This window comes from Diceros bicornis, chromosome 25 (assembly GCF_020826845.1).
Source record: "Diceros bicornis minor isolate mBicDic1 chromosome 25, mDicBic1.mat.cur, whole genome shotgun sequence".
Classification (NCBI taxonomy): Eukaryota; Metazoa; Chordata; class Mammalia; order Perissodactyla; family Rhinocerotidae; genus Diceros; species Diceros bicornis.
The window spans coordinates 13115864-13140811 of NC_080764.1; the positions used below are offsets into that span (position 1 = coordinate 13115864).

At 49.4% G+C, this 24948-nt stretch overlaps 1 protein-coding gene across 1 annotated transcript; it reads left to right on the top strand.

Annotated features, from left to right (window-relative positions):
- The first annotated feature begins 13175 nt into the window (after window positions 1-13175).
- TXN2 (thioredoxin 2) lies at window positions 13176-24396 on the top strand. Its single transcript, XM_058568439.1, has 4 exons — window positions 13176-13277; window positions 13972-14234; window positions 16080-16203; window positions 23780-24396. The coding sequence occupies exons 2-4, from the start codon at window positions 13972-13974 to the stop codon at window positions 23891-23893; spliced, it is 501 nt and encodes a 166-aa protein (XP_058424422.1). The 5' UTR covers window positions 13176-13277; the 3' UTR covers window positions 23894-24396.
- Window positions 24397-24948: the final 552 nt, after the last annotated feature.

Genomic DNA, 24948 nt, shown 5'->3' on the forward strand with positions numbered 1-24948 from the left:
GCTGCCTCATTTCACTGCAGATGCTTATTTTTTAAATATAATTAAAAAACGCTGACTAGGGAAAGGTTTTTGTCAGACTACGGGCTTTAAAAAAGCATTTAATTCCATCTGGCATCGCAGACGGAGTGTAAATCTGCTACAAAGTGAAGCTGATGGGCAAATATACGAGATGCTTTAGCCCAAGTATTTAATCCAATTACATCACACGACCAATCCATCAACGCTGAAATACAAAATAGCACGCAACAGATGTATTTAAGAAGGGAAGAAAGCACCAACAGAATGTCTCGCTCCTTTCTCAGCTCTGCATACATGAGACTGATTTGCCCGTTCTTCTGGAGAAAGCCCCACGCTTAATGCGAATTGCAAAATCTCTCCAAAGTCTGTCACCTGCTTTTTCATTCTCTCTGAGATGTTACCATCTCAGAGCAGTCTCTCAAGTCATTCCAAATAATAAGGTAATTAGATGCAGACAAGTCCCCCCAATGGAGAAAAAATGACAACTCAGTATCTCAGAATGTTCCCAGTGTGTTATAAGCTGTCACTGTAGTTTAGAAATAAAGCAACTACCAAAATGTGTGAGATGAGCCCCTTAGCACCAGCCATGTTTAAGTTTTGAATAAGTCAGTCTTGGGCCAGCCCCGTGGCTTAGCGGTTAAGTGCGTGCGCTCCGCTGCTGGCGGCCCGGGTTCGGATCCCAGGCGCGCACCAACGCACCGCTTCTCCGGCCATGCTGAGGCCACGTCCCACATTCAGCAAATAGAAGGATGTGCAACTGTGACATACAACTATCTACTGGGGCTTTGGAGAAAAAAAGGAGGAGGATTGGCAATAGATGTTAGCTCAGAGCCGGTCTTCCTCACAAAAAAATAAATAAATAAGATTGATTTAAAAAATAATAATAAATAAACAAAAAGTCAGTCTATCAGGAAAAGAAGTGCCCAGAAGTCTCCACCGTGAGGCACTGTGGTAAATTAAAGATGGTCAAAAATCCTGTGACAACTCCTATCCAGATGTGAGGACTCTGTCCCCTCCCCTTGAATCAGGGCGGCCTCTGGGACCGTTTTGACCAAAAGAACATGGTGGCAGTGATGCCACACCAGTTTCTGGGTACAGGCCTAGGAGATTGGCAACTTCCACGGCCTCTCTGGGAGCCTAGCCATCATACTGTGAGGAAGCCCCAGGGAGAGAGGCCCATGTGGAGAGGAATTGAGGTGCCTGGCTGAGATTCCAGCTGACAGCCAGCACCAACCTGCAGCCACGAGTATGCGCCATCTTGGAAATGGATGGTCCGGGTCCAGTGGGCCCTCCCCTGTTGACCTCCCCACATGCAGCAGAGATGAGCTGTCACTGCCAAGCCCCACCCAAATTTCATATTTGTGAGCAAAACAATTGTTATTGTCCTAGCCCACTAATTTGGTGGTTTGTTTCACAGCAATAGATAAGAGGGATAGGCACCATGGGGCAAAATATAAAGGTGGCTTAGTGAAGGCAGACTTGTAAGAACAGGTATAATCTCTGTATTAGCAATTGTTACTAAGCATATTACAAGGATAATTGCAGGACACACTCATCAAGGAACTCTGAGTAAAATATAGCTATGGTATTGCAGCATTTAGTGTACCTACACTGAGGGATCAATTAAAAAGAAAAGGAAAAGCACGAGCAGGTTAAATAAAGGAAGAGAGCCCTGGAGACTGAGTTGGCACATGTTACGTGGTTGCCTGAAATCAACTGGCAGAAACTCAGGAATTCGATGTCTGTCTTTCCTTCGGTAAAACCACAAGTAGCCTGATAACTATCATACTCATGTGCAAGTTGGCAAGACAAACAGGTATCTCCCCGAGATCAAATGCTCTGCACTTGAAAGGGATTTTCACCTAGGCAAATCTAAATGGGCCCAGCACAACTTTTACTGATCAAAGGACCCTCCTTCAACATCAAAGACTTCCAACTTTGCCAGACATCAATTGATCAAGAAGTTATGTGACAAACGGAAAGATTATTGGACTTGAATAAAAGAGCCCTTATTACATGCATGTTTACGATTGGCATGCCTCCCTTTGGAGAACCCACTCAACTTCTACTCAACTCTGTGGGGGCCACCCTACCAGGCAGACACATAATGCAAGCTGGCCAATCGGTGATTGAGCCAGGGTTGTACACGTGACCCAAACAGGGCCAATCGGAGTCTTGCTGAGACTTGATACAAGCCCAAAGTGTGTCTTCTTTTGACAAGTAGTAGCCATCTTTCCCACCACATGGAGAATGAAACCAACATGCTGAGGAAAATAAAACAAGGGATGGAAAGCCCCACAGAGCTCTGCAACGTTATCTGAGCCCTTGATACCATCACGCCTAAGCTAGCTGCCCCCTTGAACATGCCAGTCATATGAGCTAATAAGTCCCTTTTCATGAGCTGGTTTGAATTTGTTCCTGACACTTACTATGGAAGAGTCCTGACTTATACAAGCCTCAAGGGGGACATTGTTGGGGGCAGAGTTAAGGGGCTTCCATTTACACACCACCAAAACTGAAGCCACTTCTCACTTCATTCTTTTTTTACTCTCTCATTCAACAAACTTTCGCCGAGTGTCTACTATACCCAGGCATAGGGCTAGATCCTACATGAATGGATAACGCAGCTCCATAATAGGTTAAAAGTAACAGAACATTGTCTGTGCTGGGCATCTGGAGGCTAAAATGGAGAGAAAAGAATCAGAATCCCTTTCCTCACTGAGCTTACAGTCCAGTAGAGAAGACAGACTTTGGACAAGCAGTAAGTCCTCAGGATAAAGAAAGGAGAGGCTGCTGAGGGGTCACATAAATGCCACATCCTGGTCTACTTCCCTCTATTCCCACCTGTGAGACTGTGATTATAATAAGAAATATATATTTGGTTTTCATCCTCACTTCTGGCACAGAGCTCCTAAAACCCTTGGAATTTCCTAAGCGACAAGGGCAATAAAGGTAACTGTATTAAGAAAAAAAAAGTTTTCTTTCCTCCTGTGAGTCTCCTTTTACTCTCACACAGAACACTTCACTTCTGACGCTTCTGATCTCCAAATGTGTGGAGGTTTTCCCCCACCAAGCAATTCTCCATGACACCACCTGGGTGTCCTACAATTTAACTCAATTCTGACACTATCTACCCATAGGTAACGTAAGATACCACAGGTTAAGGGCTCAGTCCCACAAGACTGTTCCCACCCCACTTCAGATGTCAATCGCAAGACCAGGTTATCACCTGTGCTTCTGACCAATTGGCTATAAATCAGAGGTTCTCATGGCTTCTCCTCAGGTTCCATTAATTTGCTACAGTGGGGCCGGCCCCGTGGCTTAGCAGTTAAGTGCGCGCGCTCCACTACTGGCGGCCCGGGTTTGGATCCCGGGCGCGCACCGACGCACTGCTTCTCCGGCCACGCTGAGGCCTCGTCCCACATACAGCAACTAGAAGGATGTGCAGCTATGACATACAACTATCTACTGGGGCTTTGGGCTAAAAAAAAAAAAAGGAGGAGGATTGGCAATAGATGTTAGCTCAGAGCTGGTCTTCCTCAGCAAAAAGAGGAGGATTGGCATGGATGTTAGCTCAGGGCTGATCTTCCTCAAAAAAAAAAAAAAATTGCTACAGTGGCCCACAGAACTTTGGAAAATAGTTACTTATGTTGACCAGTTGGTTAAAGGATCTGATAAAGGATACAGATGAACAGCCAGATGAAGAGATCACAGGACGAGCTATGTGGGAAGGGGTGCAGAGCTTCCATGCTCTCTCTGGGTGCACCACTCTCCCAGCATCTCCATGTGTTCACCAGCCCAGAAGATGAATACATAGAAGAATTCACTAGTATTTTCTTTTTTATCTATGTACAAGGCATATATATTGCATTTTATCTAAATAAATCAGAAAGAGTTCTTTCAATAAGCATAAAATAAAAATTATGTGTTAAGAAAAACTGTATCACAGTGTAATAATTGACAGTTTTATTATTCTGAGTTCAATCAGAAAAAGAGAAACCACACAACATATTTCAAATGAGGAAATTTAATATAAAGAATTTGTGGGCCCGTCCCAGTGGCCTATGGTTAAGTTCAGCACACTCCACTTCAGTGGCCTGGGTTTGGTTCCTGGGTGTGGACCTACACCACTCATCTATCAGTGGCCATGCTGTGGTGGCAGCTCACATACAAAAAAAAAAAAAAAGAGGAAGATTGGCAACAGATGTTAGCTCAGGGCAAATCTTCCTCAGCCAAAAAAAAAAAAAAAGAATTTGTTATACAGGTATTGGAGGACTAAAAAGGCAAAGTAGAAACTGAGGTGACTCAAAGATAATAAATGCAAAAACCAGCAGCACCCCTAGGGCTGTGCTAAATGTTGGGAGTAGCAGGGACCCAGAAATCTGAGAAGGAGGCATTGCTTGGCTGGTGCTGGTGTCTCTTGAGGGGTATGATGAATCTGGTTCTGAGGTCTTGAAAAGCTGAAGGCTGGAATCAACAGCTGCTGCCTGGGTGAGGAGCCATTGCTTCTGGACAGCGATAAAACTAGGAAGCAAACAGGAAACAGCAAGTCCCTTCTCCCCCCTCCTGCCTACTAGTCTCCCTCGAACGACCCTTATTGGCAGAAACCAACAGAGAGCCAGGAGGCAAAGGCCAAGTGTAGTTCACAGATGTCTAGCCCTGTTATCACAAGGCTGAACATAGAAGAGTGGATCTGGAACTGAGAAACAATAGCTTAATAATTGGCACAGCAGTGTTTTTATTTCTTAATGATACATCGAGTAATGGTGCAATTTATATTTGATGGCCTCTTAGGTTCTATGAAATAAGATAGTTAAGCTGTTAAAAGGCTGCCATTACACGGCCCAAAATACTAGTGACCAATACAAGATATAAGTTTAGTCCTCTCCCACGTAACAGTCTGGGCATGAGCAGTCCAGGGGGGTATGGTGGCTCCACAGTGTCAGAGACTCAAAAGCCTACCTTGTTGCTTCCCTGCACTCATAATAATGGCAAGCATTTCTAAGCACTTATGCTTCCTCTTCTGATAATGGTGGAGTATTTCCTCTCAGACCAAATCCTCTCACAGATAACAATTCTGGAGAAAATATGTATATTTTAAAAATTAGCTGAAGACACTAAAGAGCAACCAAAGTAGGCAGAAACTAGAGGAGAGTTGACACATTGAAGAAGGGAATGGCATTAAGTGATCTTCCCATTTCTTAAAGCTTTTCACCTGAGGACAGACTCCAGATAGCACTATGCAGGACAGCTAAAATTCCAATAGAAACCCACAATCTTGCTGGCTCAAAGAAATGGAGGAAAGAGTTAAAGTATACAACAGAGGTGGAAAGTGACGGTGGGAAAATCCCAAAAAGAGAAAGCCACAGAGAAGGAGCCCCAAATTCTGCATATAAACTCTGCACAGATCTCTGGCAGACCCCTGAACTACCCATGTGTGGGGTGGACTACAAGCAGCTCAGCTAAGGCTAAAAAAAATGAACTAAGGTTCAGCGGCTGCACACCGCAAAGGAGACAGAGCTTGGAGTTTGAATTTAGCCAAGTTAACTGTCCACTAAAACAAAAAAAATCAACATTCTTTGGAGGAATATACAGAATCCAGAGTATTTACAATGTATCAATCACAATGTCCAGGATATAATCTAAAATTATTAGATGTATAAAGAAATATGACCCATACTCAAGAGAAAAAACAATTAATAAAGATTGACATAAAGTTGACCCAAATACTGGATACATCAGACAGATTTTTAAGGCAGCTATTATAAATATGTTCAAGGACATAAAGGAAAATATGCTCACAATAAGTAAATAAATAGAAAATCTCAATAGAGAAATAGAAACTATTAAAAAGAACCAAATGGAAATTCTAGAACTGAAAAAATGCAATATCTGAAATTAAAAGTTCACTACATGAGTTTAACATTAGTGGAGATGACAGAAGAAAATATTAATGAATTTAAAAATAGATCAAGAGAAATCATCCAATCTGAAGAACACAGAGTAAAAGAACTAGGAAATCAAAAAGCCTCAGTGATCCGTGGGACACTATAAAAAGCTCCAATATATGTGTAATTGGAGTCTCAGAAGGAGAGAAAAGAGACAATGGAACAGAAAAAAAAATTTTTTTTGAGGAAATGACATCCTGAATTTTCCCGAATTTGGTAAAAGACATAAATTTAGATGCTAGAATCTCAGTGAATTCCAAGCAAGATAAATAGAAAGAGAACCACACCCTGGCAAATCATACAAAATGCTGAAAACTGAAGATAAAGAACAAATTCTTGAAAACAACTAGAGGAAAACAACACGTGTAACAAGACAGATAACTGCCATCGTCTCACTGGAAAAAATAGAGGGCAGAAAACAACGAAATGATGCCTTTAAGGTGCTAACAGGAAAGGAAAAAAACTATCAGCTCAGAATTCCATATCCAATGAAAATATTCTTCAAGAATTAAGGCAAATAAAGACATTGTCAGATGAACTAAAATGAACAGAACTGACTTCCAGCAGACCTGAACCATAAGGAACGCTAAAGTAAGTTCTTCAGGCTGAAAGGAAATGATATCAGATGGAAACGTGGATCTCTTCAAGAACTGACAAGCACTGGAAAGGACAAATATGTGGGTCAATATTAAAGACTGTATTTTCCTCTTAATTTCTTTAAAATATATATGTGACAGCTTAAAGCAAAACTATCAACATTATACTGTACGGTTCTTAACCTATAGACGTAGCACATACGACAACACAGCAGAAAAGACAGGAAGGGGCGGTAAATGAACCTATCTAGTTATAAGGTCCTTACATCGTTTTATATGTAAAATATGAACTCTAAGTTGACTGTGGAAAGCTAATGATGCATATTGTAATCCCTAGAGTAGCCACTAAAAAGATAATGCAAAGACGTGTAGCTAAAAAGCCAATAGACAAAGTAAAATTGAATTATAAAAAAATATATTCAATTAACCCAAAAGAAATCTGGAAAAGTAGAACAGAAGAGCACAAGACATACGGGAGAAAAGGAAAACAGTGAAATAGCAGACTCAAATCAAAACCTATCAATAATTATGTTAATTGTAACAAACTAAACACTCCAATTAAAAGGCAAAGAGGGGCCGGCCCAGTGGTGTAGCAGTTAAGTTCTCACACTGCGCTGCAGTGGCCCGGGGTTCGCAGGTTCGGATCCCGGCACGGACCAACGCACCGCTCATCAAGCCAAGCTGTGGCGGCGTCCCATATAAAGTAGAGGAAGATGGGCACAGATGTTAGCCCAGGGCCAATCTTCCTCAGCAAAAAGAGGAGGATTGGCATGGATGTTAGCTCAGGGCTAATCTTCCTCACAAAAAAAGAAAAGGCAAAGATTGTTAAAATGTATAAAAAAAAGAAAGACCCAACTATACGTTATCTATAAAAGAAGCACTTACATATAAAGTCCCAGATAGGCTGACAGTGAAAGGAATGAAAAAGATATATCAGACAAACGGTAAGCATAAGAAGGTTGGAATGGTTCTATAAATATCAGAAAAAGTAAACTTCAAGACAGAGCATGGCCAGAGTTAAAGAGAAACATTTCATAATGACAAAAAGGTCCATACATCAAGAAGACATAACAATCATAAATGTGCAGGAGGCTAATAACAAAGTTTCAAAATAGATGAAGCCAAAATTGACAGACTTACAGGGAGAAATGGATAAATTCACAATCATACTTGATTTTAACATCCTTCTCTGAACAACTGACAGAACGGCTAGACAGAAAAATCAGTGAAGACGTAGAAAATCTACACAACACTCTATCAAGCACCTTGGACTAACTGACATTTACAGCACACGCCACTGTAGAACAGAAATTCTTCTCCACTGCACACGGTGCACTCAAAAAGACAGACTGTAGGCTGGGCTGGAAAGCAAGCCTCAGTAAATTTCAAGATTGAAATCGAGGAGCACTCGCTATGAGCCCTTTACTTGCATTATCCCATTTAATCCTTCACAATAACCCTAGGATATTGGTAAGTATTATTATTAGTCCTATTTTATACGTAAAGCAAAGGTTCATCACTTTTATTCTCTGGACCTCATTGTAACTTTTGCCAGTGACGCTTTCACAAACTCTTTAGTTTGTGAAATATACTTATCCTCAGACCCCACCCCACCACATCCTTGCAGGTCAGTGGGGAAAAACCCAAGACCTGTGGTCAGAAGATCTGGATGCAAGCCTGCCCCTGCCTCTAACTAGCTGTGTGCCCTTGGTGAGTCACATGACCTCTCTAAGACTTGAGCTGCATATCCGTAAACGGTATTTGAGGTGCATACTGACAGCCCCATTTTACAGATGAGGAAACCAAGCCTCAGATGGGTTACATCATATTGCAGAGCCAGGATTCAAATCCAGGTCCATCTGACTCCAAAGCCCAAGTGTTCACCAACCTGGGCTCCACAGATCTACCGCGAGCGCATCTGACTCCCGCCTTCCTAGCACAGGACTGTGATTTGCACCTCCAAGCAAAGCCTACAAATAAGACAATATTTACATTAAAGGAAATCTTTTCAAAGAATTTTTACTCATTAACTCTTATTTATAGATAATATTAAAGACACAGTAGAGCTAAGTTGTTAAGCATACACCTTCTGGGGCCAGTCGGCTGGGTTTGAGTCCCAGCCCTGTTATTTGCTTGACTCATGATCTAGGGTAAGCTATCTATCCTTTCAGGACCTCAGTTTCTCTCATCTGTACAATACAACTAAAAACAGTATTTTGCTTACTGTGAGGACAAAATGAGTTGAAATATGAAACATACTAGAAGAGTTGTGAGGCATGTGGTAAGGACCACAGATGTGCTGGCCATTACTTCATTATTAAGAAAGTCTCTAACCTTTCTGAAGAGTAAGCAGGGTTAGAGCCTCACATAGATAAGGAACAATGCTGGAAAGGTTGACCAATGTGCCCAAGGTCACTCAGTGGGTTAGGGGCAGAACCTGGTGAAGAAGCAGTTCCAATGCTGGGCCCAAGGCTCATTTTTCCACCCCACAGCTGCCTCCTGTTCAAGGACGGGGAGCAGGAGCATGCCAAAGGGCAAGGGAGGTAAAGAGAGTTGGCGAAGGGGACAGGTTCTTCTCAGCCTCCCTTCCCCAGCCTCTAGCAGCTGCAGGCTTTGCCCCGCCCAGCAGAATCTGAGCCACCAGACCTGACCAGGCAGGAACACATGAGGAGCCTCACCTCAAAAGCAGGAAGGATCCAGAATGTGCCCTGGTACACTGGTGCCCCAGCCTGCACATGCCTACTGAGGGCAGTGGCCTCACACTGGGGTGGGCAAGTGAGGGAGACAGCATATGCCCACCTACATCACAGCCATGACACTCTGGATCTACCATCCCAGGAGGCAGCAGTCACCAGTCTATGAGCTAAGGGCTACATTGAGGTTCCAGTGTCAAGTCTTTATGTTCAGAAAGGGCTGAGGGGACATTGTGTAATTGCTGGAAACACGACAGAACATGAATCACAACAGAACACGAAACCAGCTTCTTGAATTGCAAAACATAAGTCACAGTTCCAACTGTTCTGTAACAGCATTTAAAAAAACAAAAAACAAAAATTACCATCAAGATGGAAACTGAAAACAAAGATACTCTAGGAGCAACGCATCTCAGAGAGGAACTCACTAGCAGCTTACACTGTAGCCCACCACCTCTCTGCCTGTGTATTTTTTAAGGTGCCTTTCTCCAGCCATAAAATCCTAGAACACGCAGTCACTGAGATGCACCTGTCCCACAGCCCTGTCCCCTGTGATCGGCCCTGCAGACCTGAGGAAGCCTGTATCCCAAGGCCATGCTCAGCTTGCCTGGCCTGCCATGGAAGAGGTTGCAAGAACCACACTGCCACCATGTGGGCACCTCTGCTTACAGCCGCTGCTGAGAACCACTGCTGCCCGCCCTGTCACCAGCTGCAATCCCCCGGGGTTTGAGCCCACATTGCCCTCTGATGGCCTAGATTGGCTGGCTGGTAGTCAAATCAGGCCCTTGCTAGGGGCGGGTTAGGACCTTTACGCTTCCACCTCCTACTACCTGGGTGACCCTGGACAAGCTACTTAACCTCTATGTGCCTCAGTTTTCCCATCTATAAGATGGCGGCTATAACAGCACCCACCACATAGGGTTGTAGGATTAAATGAGTTAATACATGTAGGGTAGTCAGAACAGTGTCAGGTATTTGGTAACTCTTCATCATATCAGTAGCTTTTAAACTCTTGACCATGACCCACAGTAAAAAATACATTCTACATCACAATCTAGGACATACAGCCATATAGGCATGACACCAAGAAACGTTTCACCAAATGATACTTATAACATGCGACATACTCTGATATTTTCAATTCTGTTTTTTTAAAAGCTGCTGACCACAACCCACTAAATGGATTTCACAAACCCACTGATGGCTCACATCCCACAGCCTGAAAAACACTGCAATAAATGTCGGTAAGGGGTGGCACTAGAAGCTTTACCCTTAGCTCCTTCCCTTCCCTCACACCTGTGCCCTGAGCCTGCCTGTGACTGAGCCAGACCCAGGCCAGGTCAGCTCTGGCTGGGCAGATGAGCCACCATATAGCTTGTAGCCTATTGTGTGAGCAGCCTTCCCTATCCATCTCACAGGCTCCCTCCCTGCAGAAGGGAAGGAGACTCCTTCATTCCTCAGGCACTGCCAGTGTGCCAGGCCCTGTCCTCCATCCTTCCTCTGAGGAAGGCATCATTCTTCCCACTTGTCAGCTGAGAAGCCTGAGGCCAAGAGAGGTGAAGTGACTACGGAACAAGGACAAACAGCACTGGTCCTCCTTTGGAATTCAGAATGTGAATTAAGCAGGGAAATTGGCCTTCCAGAAAACGCTGTGGAAATGCTGAATAGGATTTAGGGGCAGTATAGCCTCTAGGAGGCTTTGGAAGAGAAAGTGCTGGAGACACAGAAAAACAGAAATGAAAATGGACAGGGTAGGAATGCCCCTGCCAGATGGCATCCGGCATTAGCAGGAATAGCTGCACCAAGGGGTGCTGACCTCAGGAGAGCCAGGGGCACTGAGAGTCCCACGTGGATCACCACTGTTGGCTCCAGTCCTAGGTGGGGACAGAGGCAAAAGTAAGAGATCAGACAGGGCAGAGAAGGCCAGGCCTGCCCATGCCCTCACCTAGTCTCTGCCTGCAATGGACAAGGGACTCTATTAAGTGGAAGGCTGACCTGGCTGCTGGTGGCCAGAGGACGTGGACCTATTCCAAGGATTCCCTCACCTCATCCCAGAAGAAGGTCCTCGCACAGCTATGGCTGTGGCCCTGCCTGCCCAGGGAGTGAGGGAGTGAACCTGCCAACTGGACAAACAACAGCGTGATGTGTCCAAGACCAACTGGAAAAAAAACATGGCAGTGATTTTGGAAGGGAACAATGGGACCATGCACTGTGGTGGGGAAAATGGGATTTGGGGTGAGAAGCTTTGATGTGAGTCCCTGCTCTCTGTTCATGGAACAAATAATCCCTGAGCACCTACTGTCATGCACCAAGGCTTGAGGTAAGCAGTGGAGAGACAGACAGAGCCCCAGGAGCTGACAGTATAGTGAGGAGTGAGGAATAAAGAAACAGGGACAGTACGGAGTCTTGAGTGTGGTGACTGATAGATGCACAGGGGCTGTGGAAGCTCAGAGGAGGGCATCCACTCGGGCTCCAGGAGGCTCAGGGAAGGGTCTCTTCCCTGCGAGGATGCCTAATCTGGTATCTGCTGGCATCTTCTCAGATGGAGAGAGGAGGAAAAGCCTTCCAGTCATAGGGAGTAGCAACTGCCAAATGCAGGGATGGGAGAGACACTTAAGCAAACTCTGGAACTATAAGTGATTCCCCCCTGCTGGGGTGTAGACTGAAACGGACGTGTGAGATGGGACTCTGCCAATCTCCTGCTGATCTCTCTGACTGTAAACCACTCCCTGAGATACCCAAAGACATTCATTTAACAAGCATCCATTGAACATCCTCTGTGAGCCAGGCTCTGTATCAGGTTGGTGCTGGGCACGTGGAGTCAGAGAAAAGTCACAAATCCCCACTCTCAGGAAGCATGGGTCTAGTGGAGGAGACAGACACTGTGCAATGCGTTATGTAAGAGTTAGGAATGAAGCACTAGAAAGAAGGAAGTAATTAATGCGGCTCAAGGAAGAGGTGATGAGTGGGTGTTCTACCAAGGGGAGAAAGAAAAAAGTATTTCAAATTAAGGGAAGGCAAGGAGGAAGGAGAAGGCACTGATGTATTCACAGAACCCCAAGAGGCCAGAGTGGTTGTCATGTAAGGTACAGGGTGCAGGGGAGGCGAGGTGGCTGTGACACCAGCCTGGGATGCACAGGTCCTAGACCCCTGTTGTCCGTGACAGTGACAAAGGGTGTGAAAGGAAGGCCCAGGCCCAGGCAGGCTCACAGGTCACCACACTCAAGGCAGGCCCTCCAGGGTCACCACCCTCTGGCGCCTGGCCCAGTTCCCCAGCAACTCCAAGGAGACAAGCTTGAGGGGCCTGGGTCACGACAAGCCCGGCCCCTGGTGTCACATCCTGGGAAACTGAAGCCCCCAGGGGCACGGTGACGCGCCAGAACTTCGAGGTCACAGAGCTGTGTGTGATAGACGAGGGCCACACGGCGGCTTCCTGACTCCCAGTCAGGGTCTACTATGCCTCGGAGGGGCTTAGCTTCCTCATTCGTAGGATGGAAGGAAAGAACCTTCCAGCACCTCTACGAGTTTTTGGAAGACAATGCGACAGACGGGCGGGCAGTGCAGGTTGACCAATAAGGCGGCAGGAGTTTGCAAAATCCGGAACCACACCTCCCTCCCGCCCTCTTCTCCCTCTCGTACCTCCCCCGTGCTCCCGCCTCCCTCCACCTTCTCTTCCGGACCCTCCCCTGGGGCCCGCCCGCCTCTTCCGGTCCCTCCCCCGAGGGCCGTCCCTACTTCCGGTTCCTCCCCCCGGGGGCCGCCCCCCGTCTTCCGGTCTCTCCCCCGAGAGCCCCTGTCTTCCGGTCCCTAACTGAGGCTCCGCCCCTTTAGCTGGGCCTTCCCCCGCCGTTCTCATTGGCGGAAAATCGGAGCCGCCCCTCAGGTTGCGGAGAGACGTGCTCCAGAGTGCCTGTCCCCGGAAGTGGCCGTGGAACGGCCCTCCTCTGAGGAAGTGACGGCAGCAGTGCCCTTGACAGGCGCGGAGGGCCGGGCCGTGCACCTTCCGCTGGCGCTGCAGGGAGGTAGGAAGCCGTGGGGGCGGCTCTCGGTGCTGTAGCGGCTGAGGCGCGCTGCGGGCGCCTTCCTGCGCGGCGGGCGGCCGAGCGGGCGGAGGCCCGGGGCGAGGGAACCTGCTCTCCGGAGAGCCGGGGTCCCCCGTGGCGTCCGTTCCCCAGTTCCCTCCACACACACGTCCCTCCTTTTTGCGTCCCCCCCACACTCCTGTTCTGTGCCTGTTAGTTCCTCCTTAAATTGTTGCGGTTCCTCCTTCCTGATGCTTTCACAACCCCCTTTTCCTTAATTTCCCATTAAAACACTTCTTAATAGAGTGATCGATAGCGTAAGGACTTTGCAGACGGCCTTTGGTTCCAGTATTGACTCGTTTAACTAGTTGGGTTACTTTGGGCACCAGCTTACCCGAGCCCCGGATTCTTTCTCTGTAATGTGAGCGATACTATGGAAACGTCCTCAAAGTAGATCTGGGAGGACTAGGGTGGATGCAGGGCACTTGGCCCTTGGCAGGTGCTCTGTAAATGTTGGTTCTTTCCTCCCTTTCTTCTTGTAATTCAACCAGTATCCTAATTTCTTTACTATTTCCTGGCATTTTGCTTCCAGCCCTGCATCTTGAGCCCCCCAGTTCTCCCAAATACCTTTCTTTTTCTGGTGTGTTGACTGCATGTTGTCTGCCCCAGCTCTTCCTGCCTTTTCCCCTCACAGATGGCTCAGCGACTTCTCCTGAGAAGGTTCCTGGCCTCCATCATCTCCAGGAAGCCCACTCAGGGTCGGTGGGCACCACTCACCCCCTGGGCCCTGCAGACCCCACAGTGCAGTCCTGGTAACCAGACAGTGACACCCAGCCAAGCCCGGTCAATATACACCACCAGAGTCTGTACGACCACCTTTAACATCCAGGACGGACCTGACTTTCAAGACCGAGTTGTCAACAGTGAGACACCAGTGGTTGTGGATTTCCATGCACAGTGAGTCCTGGGGTCAGCAGAAGACTGGGGTGTCGCTTGTTCAGGTATTGATTGAGTGCCTGCTCTGTCTCAGTACCACGTTTGATGCTTCTCGTGCACAGACTCATTGCAAAGACTCGTAAGACCCAATCCCTGCTCTCAGAGATTGAGTGCAGTCTGGTAGGAGACAAACTGATAAACAGGCCTCAAAGCTCGCTGTGATTAGTGCTGAGAAACTCTTGACGCTCTGTGTCTCTGCCTGAATGGGTCAGTCACCTTCAGCCTGGACAAAAGTGGGAAAAATATGACTATCACATTCTCTGGTTGTTGGTGTGTACCAGTTCCTGGCCCTGCAGATAAGTTGATTTTATTTCAGCATCTTGCCACCAAAACCGGGAAAGGCTGGCAAAAAGTTACCAGTGCCACCACAGTGGTGCCCGAGCATGCAGGGACGGGCAGGCGTTTCTTTTCAGTGCTGTATGAGTTTGTGTTAGGGATATTTAAAGGGCTGTAGCCTTCTGATTGTTAGCCTGGTCTTCATTTCCAGACCCTTGTGGCCTGGCTACAAAAAACTGGACAAACCCCTTAAAATTAGACATTCTAGAAGGAGCCAATGTAGCCTGAGTTAGAAGTTGGGAGGCCTTCTGAACAAATCTCTGACAGGCTCTTTTGCTTTCTACCCCATTCTTCCTCTGACTCACCATGTCGCCTTGGGCAGGCCATTTGATGTCCTTGTCCCTCCCTTTCTTTCCTTGTAGTAGGAGATGAGGGCTTGCAGACTGGGCTGTTAGGTGTTGTGAGTTCGTGCATTGAAATCTCTGAATGGAAAGGGTTTTAATGGCTGAGGATAAAATAGGCGTCATCGACCAGGGGTTCATGGGATCAGAGCTGTTCTGCCCTCCTGGTATGGTGAGCACTCCAGAGAGCACTTCCAAAAGGAATGATAAATGGAGTGATGCCTCATTTTCTTCTCCAACAAGGAAGCAAGGTGCGAGTTTGTTCATTTAGTGCCAGGCACTGCCCTTAGTGCCACACACCTAGAGATGACAGCCTATTCTCAAAGAGCTCCCCACCCGGAGGGGACACCTCCCTGGTAGCAGTTGACACAGGGGCTGACACCGAATTGTCTGGGGCTGAAAGAGGACACTTGGAACACGACCTGGGTTGCAACCCCAGCTGTGCTTCTTACTAGCTCTGTGACCTTACACAAGTTTCCTAACTTGTATGGGACTCAGTTTCTTAGGAAGATGTTTTCTTTCCCTTTGCAGGGTTGAGGGTTCTGTGCAGTAGAAGCTGAGAAGGTTCCTGGCGCAGTGACTGGCGTGTCGTAGACACTCACTAGCCATTGGTTTCCCCTCCCTTTAGTTCCCAGTCCATGAGGTGTCGGAAGTCCCTACAGCTCACAGACCATGTTTATCCACGTTGCCTTAGTTGCTTTCTCATCACAGCTTTGAGAGGCAGAGTCTCTCTTTTGCAACTGAGGAAACTGAGGCCCCAGAACAATCAGCTGGTTGGTGAAGAGCCTTTCTTTGAACCCAAACCTTTTAACTTCAAGTCCCATATTCTTCTATATGACCATATTTTTTTTAGATATATTGAAATAAATGAAATAACCTTTATAAGAGTGTTATGATGAGGCCTGTGCTTTAATAGTCCGGGACCTGTGCAGATTCCTCTGTTGCAGAGTCTCCTGGCGTTACCCTTTGGCATGTCAGCATTACAGGTTAATAGTCAAACACTGTAAACAGAGGTAATAAGGGCAAAAGGTCCCTCAGGAAGATGTGCGTCAAGGGAAGGTTCTGGGGAGACCACAGATGGATTGTCAAGTGCTCTTGTGACAGGATGCTTCCTTTCTCCCCTCCCGAGGTGGTGTGGTCCCTGCAAGATCCTGGGGCCGAGGTTAGAGAAGGTGGTGGCCAAGCAGCATGGAAAGGTGGTGATGGCCAAGGTGGATATTGACGACCACACAGACCTCGCCATAGAGTATGAGGTATGGACTGGCAGGGGATTGCCACAGGGCAGCCGGTGTGGGGGGTGCTCGGGGCCAGAGAAGCTGGTGCAGGAGATGTCTTGGGGACCACCAGGTAGTAAGTAAGGTGGGGGTCTTGGTTTTTTCTTGTGGTCTCAGGAGTTCAGAGCACTTTGCAGATGTGCCTACATTGATCCTCTGAGCCACTTGTCTCTCTTCTCCACCAGCTTTAGGATGTGGAATGTATGACCCAAAACACAGGTCCTTCTCTGAGTCTCAGGACATTGGTGCATCCTTCGCTCGTGTGTGTCCACTCACATGTCCAGTTACCAGTCATTTGTGAGCCCTGCAGTGCACCAGGCACTTGTGGTTCTGGACAAATAAGATGAACTCCTTGTCCCCAAGCAGCTCTCAGTCTAGCGAGAGATGGGGAGACATCTCATTTCACTGTAGGGTGAGAAGTGTTGAGAAAAGAGATGCACAGGGGAAGAAGGGACTGATTGTCACAGGGCGGGGGACAGGGAATATTTCCCCTTAGAGGGAGCCTCTGAGTGGAGCCGTGAAGGACGCACAGAGAAGACGGGGGGGCACAGCATACACAGAGACATGAGGTAGCCTGGTGTGTTTGATTGGCTTGTCCATCCATCCAACACATGTTTTCTCAGGGTCCCTTACATGCCAGTGCTGTTACTTGTTGCCAAGGACATGACAGTGACCAAAGCTGACAGAACCCCTGCCTTCGTGGGGCCCGTGTTCTAGTATTTTAGGTCGGGGCTCAGCAGACTTTCTCTGAAGGACCAGGTGGTACATATTTGAGGTTTTGCAGGGCATTGACCTTTGTTGCAAATAGTTAACTGTCATTATAGCACTAAAGCAGCCATAGACAATGTATAAACAAATAGGTGTGGCTGTGTGTCAATAAAACTTTATTTACAAGGGCCAGCCGTGTGGCGTAGTGGTTAAGTTCTCGTGCTCCACTCCGGCATCCCAGGGTTCGCAGATTCAGATCCCGGGTGTAGACCTATGCACGGCTATCAGGCCATGCTGCAGTGGCATCCCACATATAAAGTAGAGGAAGATGGCCACAGATGTTTTCCCAGGGCCAGTCTTCCTCAGCAAAAAAAGAGGAGGATTGGCCTGGATGCTAGCTCAGGGCTGATCTTCCTTAGCAAAAAGAGGAGGATTGGCAACAGATGTTAGCTCAGGGACAGTCTTCTTCACCAAAAAAAAAAACAACTTTATTTATGAAAACGGGCAGCAGGCTGGGTTTGGGCTGTAGGCTCTAGTTCACTGGTCCCTGTTTATATAGTAAGTGCTATGGAGAAAAATAGGAAGAGGAGGTGGGAGTGCTGAGCACGGGCTGGGGAGGGTTTTATTTTTAGGAGGGTGGGCCAGGGAAGGCCTCGCTGAGAAGCTGACCTCTGAGCAAAGACCTGGAGGGAGTAAGGAGTGAACCCTGCAGCTCTGCGGAAGAGCGATCCAGGCAGAGCAGACATTGCATGCAAAGGCCCTGAGGTCAGAGTCTCACAAGTTTGCTCACAGAGTAGCAGAGCCTGTGTGGCTGGCGCAGAGCATGCCGGAGGAAGAGGAGCAGGAGATGGGTGGGGTTTAGCGGCCTCCTCTGGGCCTTGGAGACCACTGTAGTTGCAGAGAGGGGAGAGGTCCATTGTGGCTGGATGGCTAGAGTGAAGGGTTGAGCAAGGAGTAAGAGGACGGGCAGCTGAGAAAGCCAGTTGCTGCCAGATTGGAAAGGTCTGGATAGCCCTGCTGAGGATAGCGTTATTACAGGGCCAAGGTCGCGGTTGGTGGCCAGAGCCAACCCTGGCTCACGGACATGTTTGATCTGGCCTTCAAAGTGTTTTTTTAAAATACCAAACCAGATGCTGATATTTAAAACTCAGAAGATTTCACGTGAAAATCCAGATTTGTGGTTCTCTTGAAATATCTAGATCTGGCTGGAGTGAACCTTCACCCCTTCCTCCTTCCGGGTAACAGTGTCTGAAAGAGGGGGCCTCTTTCTTTCTCAGGGTTTGGAAGTGCAGGCTTGACTCTCACTAGATCAGGTCAAGTAGAGATGCCCATCCTCCAGCCAGTCCATGTGGCAGGCAATGGGTGGGGGCGGGGTGAGAATAGGCTGGCTGCCCGTTGAGCCGGGGCTGAGAGTGATCACCCAAAGGAAAGTCAGCCTGCCCTGACTAGAGGCAAAGGAAATAGATGCTGAGCAGGCAGAGCCACCGATGGCTACTGCAGATGGTGGGGGGATATTCTCAAAGTAAGACCATCCGTAGCACTGAGACCGAGGGCTGCTTACAGGGGCTTGTGGGGAGGGATGACTCATGTTTTCTTCCAAAGCTCTCCCACTGATCGCTCAGTCAAGGGGGCACTCATCTGACCATTTAGATGCCCCTAGCTTTCCCTACGTGTCCATCCCTCCCCCAGAGGCCTGCAGCAGCTGTGGGAGTGAAGGTGTGGCCTTCTGGTGTGAGCTGAGGGCTGGAGCTCCTCTTGGGCATCCCCAGGGTGATGGCAGGCTTAAGATGTCTTAGGCTCCCTCATGGCACTGCCCAACACCACAGCTTCAGCCTCAGCCAGTGCAACTTTAGCAGACACACCCCAAGTGCCAACCATGTTCCAGGAACTGTGATAAATGGTACGGATGCAAAGAAGAATAACCCAGTTCCTGCCAACAGTGGTCACGTGGGTGGTGAGAATTTCCAAGACCGTCCCCACCTGCATTCCAGGGAGCCTGGTGATGTAGGGCTGGGCACCAAAGTCCTGTGGTTAAGCCTGGCGAGTGTGTGTTTGAGAAGAGGGTCCTCTTGTAGGATCTTCTCTCTCCTCCCTCTGTCTACTGTCCAAATAGTGTGCAGGTCACACACAAAGACCTCAAGGCTGCTGGGCCCAGTCACCCGGTCCCAGCTTCCTTGTTTTGCCAAGCCTTGGGCTGAGGCCACTGCAGGCTTAGGAAGCTCCAGTAGAGTTGCTTCCTGACCCCTCCCCAGCCCCTTCCTTCCTTCCTTCACACCTGTTCTTTTGGAGGAGAGCCTGAGGAGAAGGTTTCAGCTAAGAGATCCATAGTACCTCCTGGGACAGCTTCCTCCTTTTCCAAATGCTGGATGAACTGGTTGGAGAAACTGCTTTAACTTATATTCAGGGGGGCTGCCTCGTGGCCTAGCGGTTGAGTACACGCGCTCCACTGCTGGCAGCCCCGGGTTCACGGGTTCGGATCCCGGGCGCGGACCGACGCACCGCTTGGCAAGCCGTGCTATGGCAGCATCCCATATAAAGTGGAGGAAGATGGGTGCAGATGTTTGCCCAGAGCCAGCCTTCCTCAGTGAAAAGAGGAGGATTGGCATGGATGTTAGCTCAGGGCTGATCTTTCTCACTACATACATACATACATACCTAACTAACTGACTAACTAACATTCAGGGAATTAGGCACCTCTCCCTGAGCCCTCCTGACACCCCTACACCCAGCACACACCCTCAGGGTGAGTCTCCTTCCTCGCACCAGTTCCTCTCCCCTCGCACCACACTTTATGCTTCAGTCAACTGCCCGCCTGAGAATTGCAGTGTCTCCCACAGGGGAGGGAAGGGACAGTCGTCCAGGGCCTTGAGGTTTCAGTGTCCGTCCCCCCAGACTCCACGCTGCCCTGGCTTGCTGGAGTGAGCAGCTCTCTGCTCTCCTATCTCCTCACGTTCCCACTGAAGGGCTGGGCATTTCCTGATGCTTCAGAGCTGGCCACCTGCTCGGGGGAAAGAGTGGATCAGGACGTGGACCCTTGAGCCTTGATGCTTTCCTCTGGGGCTTCTGCGTCTGACCTCGCACTTGTAGTTGCTAGCGTTTTATTTTCTCATCTCATAGAAGAATGCCCTTTAAAAAGCATTAGGAAAACAGCCAAGTAACTATCGGGGAAAAGTCATCTGTGAGCTTACCATCCACATGCCGCCACTGTCCGCATTTGGGGGCACTCATTTGGGTTTTTCATTTCAGTTTTCTTCTGTTTAATGTTCCATATAACCTCACAGACGGTTCATTGACTAACATCTCATAGCTGGAATGCACCGTCCTCCAATCATTCCCACATCTCCCTGTTTTGAAAGTATTCTAAGTCAGTGCGTCTCAAACAGGAATAGGACCTGAGATAGTGTTAAACAGCACACCGTGATTCCGTAGGTCCAGGAAGGGTCCCAGATTCTGCATTTCTAACAAGCTTCCGGGTGATGCACTGCTGGGAGTCTGGGACCAAACATCCAGAAGCACAAGTTCTGAGGCCCCAGGCGGGCTTTCTGGGAGCTGCTGCCAGCTGCCTGTCAGTGGGAGGCTCACTGGGTGTACGTTTCATGGGTTTGGACAAATGCAGAATGACATGTATCTGCCATTACAGTATCACACAGAACAGTCTCACCATCCTAAAGATCCCCTGTGCTCCACCTTTTCCTGCCTCCTCCCCCTGAACCCCTGGCAAACGCTGATCTTTTTACTGCCTCCATAGTTTTGCCTTTTCCAGAATGTCATAGACTTGGATTTGATTTTTTCAATAATAGTTTTTCCAAGAACCCTCCTATATCCAAAAGCTTTTATAAAGCATTTGGTATTTCTCATTTGAAACGTGAAATCCTTTTAACGCTTCCCCACATGTTCTTCCTCGCCCTGCGGGGCCTCAGTGTTTGTTTCTGATTCCCTCCTCTTAGGCTGAGGTACAGCAGTGCGATGTCACGGACAGCGAAGTTGAACAGATCTGGTGTCAGATCCCAGCTCTACCTCCTACTCCCTCAGCCTTCGAGCCTCAGTCTTCCCATCTCTAAAATGATCCCACCAGGAGGCAGGACTTTATGAGATAGCATACGCACATGGTTGGCATTGTCCCTGACACTTAAAAAGCACTCAGTATGTGGCAGCTGGGGTGACAATGATTTTTTTCCTTTGCGTTCTGCAATTAGCTGAGGAGGAGGTTGCCAGTCTCCTGCGACATCTAGCGCTCTGCCTGTCCCTTGACAGGGACATCAAGCTCAGTGGCTGTGCAGGCGGGTGAGCTGCAGCTTAGTGGGAAGAGACCACACACACAAACACTCCCTGCCCCGAGTTCCCAGGGTCTTTAGCCAAGCATGGGAGGCTCCAGGTGGCTTCCTGGAGCAGGAGGAGATACAGCCCAGCCTAGCGCATCTTTTCATCTTCTCTCCAGCCCCTCAGTTCCCTCCGTGCCGCCAGAATTGAGAGGGCAGCTGAATTCTCGCTCCACCGCTGCCCCTCTTACACTTATATCGCCATTCCAGAAGAATGTGCCGAGGACCTGTGTGCACTTCCATTTAAGGCAGTGTTTACGAGCACCAGCCCCTCCTGATTTGTGAGCCAAACTCAGAACCAGCAAAGCCACATCCTCTTCCTTGGGGGTGAGGGAAGTCCAATCACAGCCCAGGTATCCCTGCAATGTCCTGGAAAGTCCAGCTTCTGGCAAGCCTGTGGCTGTGTGTGTGGGGATGGGGGGTGGTGTGTGTGTGAGGGAGAGAGAGCGCGTTTAGACTCAAAAGTCAAAGAACGCCCTGGATCAGCAATGACTCGACGTTGGTTGTCATGAAAATACAGTTGTGGCGTGTCTGCTGTGCTCCCGGCTGCGGCATGGTCTGTGCGTGTGCGAGCACATGTGAATTTACACAGTGTGATCATGACGGGACTCATCTGGAGTTCTTGAGGAAAACCAGGTCCACTCCATGCCACCTCGGTGAGCGTAGAGTCCTGCTTAGAGGACACGTAAAAACAGACCACTTCTCATACAGCATTTATTTCAGTTAGAGACAGAGGACGGGGTGGGGTCCAGTAAGTGCAAAGTTGAACAGTCAGCGCTTGATCTTTGTGCCTCTGATGAGAGCTGCCCCATTTGAGGCCGCTGCTGTCACAGACCGCTAGAGGGCGCGAAAGAACAGCACGCGCAGGCCCCGCTGCGCCTCAAGTGACTCGCGCATCCTGGAGCAGGCTTTTCTGGGCCCTGCGTGCCTGGAGACAGGGCGAGCCACGTGCTGGACCCTTGCGCTTTGTGCCACCCCCGTGCCGGAGTCAAGAATGACGAGGACAGGAGCCAGTTGTGGGGCCATGAGCAGTGACACGCGTGGTCAGCCCACCAGATAGGTCTGCCTGCACATTCCCTGGGAATTGTGTCAGATGCCACCCACATCAGCCCAGGGCAGTCCTTGAAGGGGCCTGAAGGCCCTAACAGTGACAGGGACTATGTCGTCTTACCTGCCCATTAGGAGAGGGGTGCAAGGCCTGCCCTGTAAAGCCAGTGAGTGAGTGATGGCCCACCGAGAGGTGAGATGGGGCTGGGCTGGCCGGCGGGTCTTTGTTTTGTAACTGACATGTGAAGTGTGAACATTCTGAATCTTAAGTTGGGCTTCCCAAGATGACTCATGTGCAGGAAGGCACTTGGGAGATGTGAAGACCTGGTATGTTTGTGTAAATCGCTCTTGTTACTTTGTAGTTAACTCGTGTGTAAGAGAAGTCTGTGTTTATCTTGTTCTGTTTATACGGTTTTTCAAATGCCCACGAATGCCAGGCAGGGAGCCCAGGCAGCAGAAAATGTGTGGTGCCAGAACAGCCATGGGCCTCGTTTCCAAACCATGAAATCTATACAGGTCCCCTGAGAGAGTGAGAAAACGCTTCATAGGCCAAGAATGTCCAGACCCCCCCCCCCCAGTAAATAAACGTCAGATCACATATGGCTCCTCCCACACTGTCCAGTACAAGTCAGTGAATTTCTGGGCTCTGCTGACCGTCACGGCAGCAAGCTGAAGTAGCTCGCGGGGTCCCTGCGTTAGGCTTTCTGACACGCGCGCTGTGTACCAGGCACCGTGCCAGTTCTGACACTGCTGACGGGCCTGCCGGGTGCAGGGCGCTGTGTCGAGACTGCGTGCGTTATCTCATTCAGCCCCCGTCCCCTCTAATCTAAGTAGCTCTGGTGTCTCCATTTTGCTGCTGAGATCCCTGAGCCCTAGGGGGATGAAGAGGTGTGCCCAGAGTGGCCAAGATTGGGTGAGCCGGCTCCAGATCCAGAGCTCCTACCCACCAGCTTTATGCACGGTTCTTCAATCCCTGTCCTAAACCCTCACGCTAGATACCATCTCCCCCATTTTACAGAAGAGGGCACTGGGGCTCCAAAGGTGGTGTGAGCTAGCCAAGGACCCCAGCTAGTGACTGGCAAGGCCAGGATTCAGACTCGCATCTCCTCGCCCCACTGTGCCCCTCGGGGTGCCCCTCAGGGACGGTCTCTTAGCCCCTCAGCCTCTCCCTCCCCCAGCCCTGGCCTGCAGCTGCATGGGTTATTTTAATCTCTCCTGTCACCGCAGCCAAACCACTGGGACATGAGTCAGTCAGCGGTTGGGGGAGGAAGGGTGCTGCTGGGAGCCCACATGGAGGAGTTTCTCCAGTGGCTGGACCTCCAGGCCCTGCAGCGCCCCTGCATCAAGGGAAGGGCCCACCCATGGCTCTGGGCAGCCACTGCCCTGCAGGAGCCCCCAGTCTTCCCCACAGAGGCTTGGGAACAGCGGGTGAGAAGAGTTCACCTCTAAGTGATGTGGCCTCCCTTGTCCCCTCCACCTAGGTGTCAGCTGTGCCCACTGTGCTGGCCATGAAGAATGGGGACGTGGTGGACAAGTTTGTGGGCATCAAGGATGAAGACCAGCTGGAGGCCTTCCTGAAGAAGCTGATTGGCTGACAAGCAGGGAAGAGTCCTGCCCACCTGGGCCCCTGTGGTCCAGGGAGGGACCCTAATAGAACTCGAAGCCCTTCTGTGCCGGCCCTTCCCGCCTCCTCCCTTCTGTCTGTGGCCCTTGCTTTAGAGACCAGGCCTCAAACCTGGAGCCTTGAGTGCTTCCAGCCCGGCGGACTGCCAGGCTGGCCACCAGAGGAGTGGTGCCGCTGCGGACCTGGGGACAGCCGCCTTCGCACCCACTCTCTCTGTCTGCTCCCTCTAGGGCTTGTGGCGGTTCTCCCGAGATGCCTGGAGAGGGCCCCGGGGCCTGCAGTAGCAGCCTGGTCCTCATCTCCCTGGTCCCTTCTGAGCCGAACCCCGGTGCCTGGCTCATCTGCCTCCTGCCTTTTTCTTTCCTGCTGCTGTTTTGTAAAAGGAAAAAGAAGGAAAAAAAGAAACCCAAACAAGTGAGAGTAATATATAATTCTCTCATTTTTTGTAGGTCTGTAATAAAGAACTTTATGTGATCCCTTCTCCCTCCTGCTGTGAAGAACAGACCCTGGCCCTGCACTAAATTACCCCGTAGCCACCACCCCACAGAGCCACCTCCCTTCCTTCCCCCCGGGCACGAGGCAGCCAGCACACGTTGGGCTGGGGGAGTCCTGCAGACCCTTGACTCTGGAAGTCTCGAGACGCCGCCATCCCTCACCATTAGCAGGCTCTTTGGTTCTCTGAGCAGGAGCCCTCATTGTGAACACACCGGACCAATAAATCCAGGGTTTGCTCTGCCGACAGCTTCTGTTCTGTGCGCTCTGGGAGCACTGGTGACCCCCTGCCAGCCTGGGCTGCTGTCCCTGTTTCCGCCTCCGACTCCACCGCCCTCTTGCCCTTGACCAGCCCCCGTTACTGTTGTCAGTGGCGCCTGCTGTTCTGGGGACACCTTCACCTGCAAGTAAGGGAAGAGGGTGCTTGTCCGCATTGTGCAGATGAGGACACTGAGGATTACAGGGCACAGAGCTGGGATTTCTGCCCAGACGTGGTTGCCTCTGCAGCCAGGGCTCTTAGAGCTGACGCCTTGG

Bases quoted from the DNA above. Each gene is read 5' to 3' on its own strand.
- TXN2 (XM_058568439.1), top strand. From the start codon at position 13,972: ATGGCTCAGCGACTTCTCCTGAGAAGGTTCCTGGCCTCCATCATCTCC. The intron at 14,235-16,079 runs GTGAGTCCTGGG...TCCCCTCCCGAG, and splicing joins GTTGTGGATTTCCATGCACA to GTGGTGTGGTCCCTGCAAGA. The intron at 16,204-23,779 runs GTATGGACTGGC...CCCTCCACCTAG, and splicing joins ACCTCGCCATAGAGTATGAG to GTGTCAGCTGTGCCCACTGT.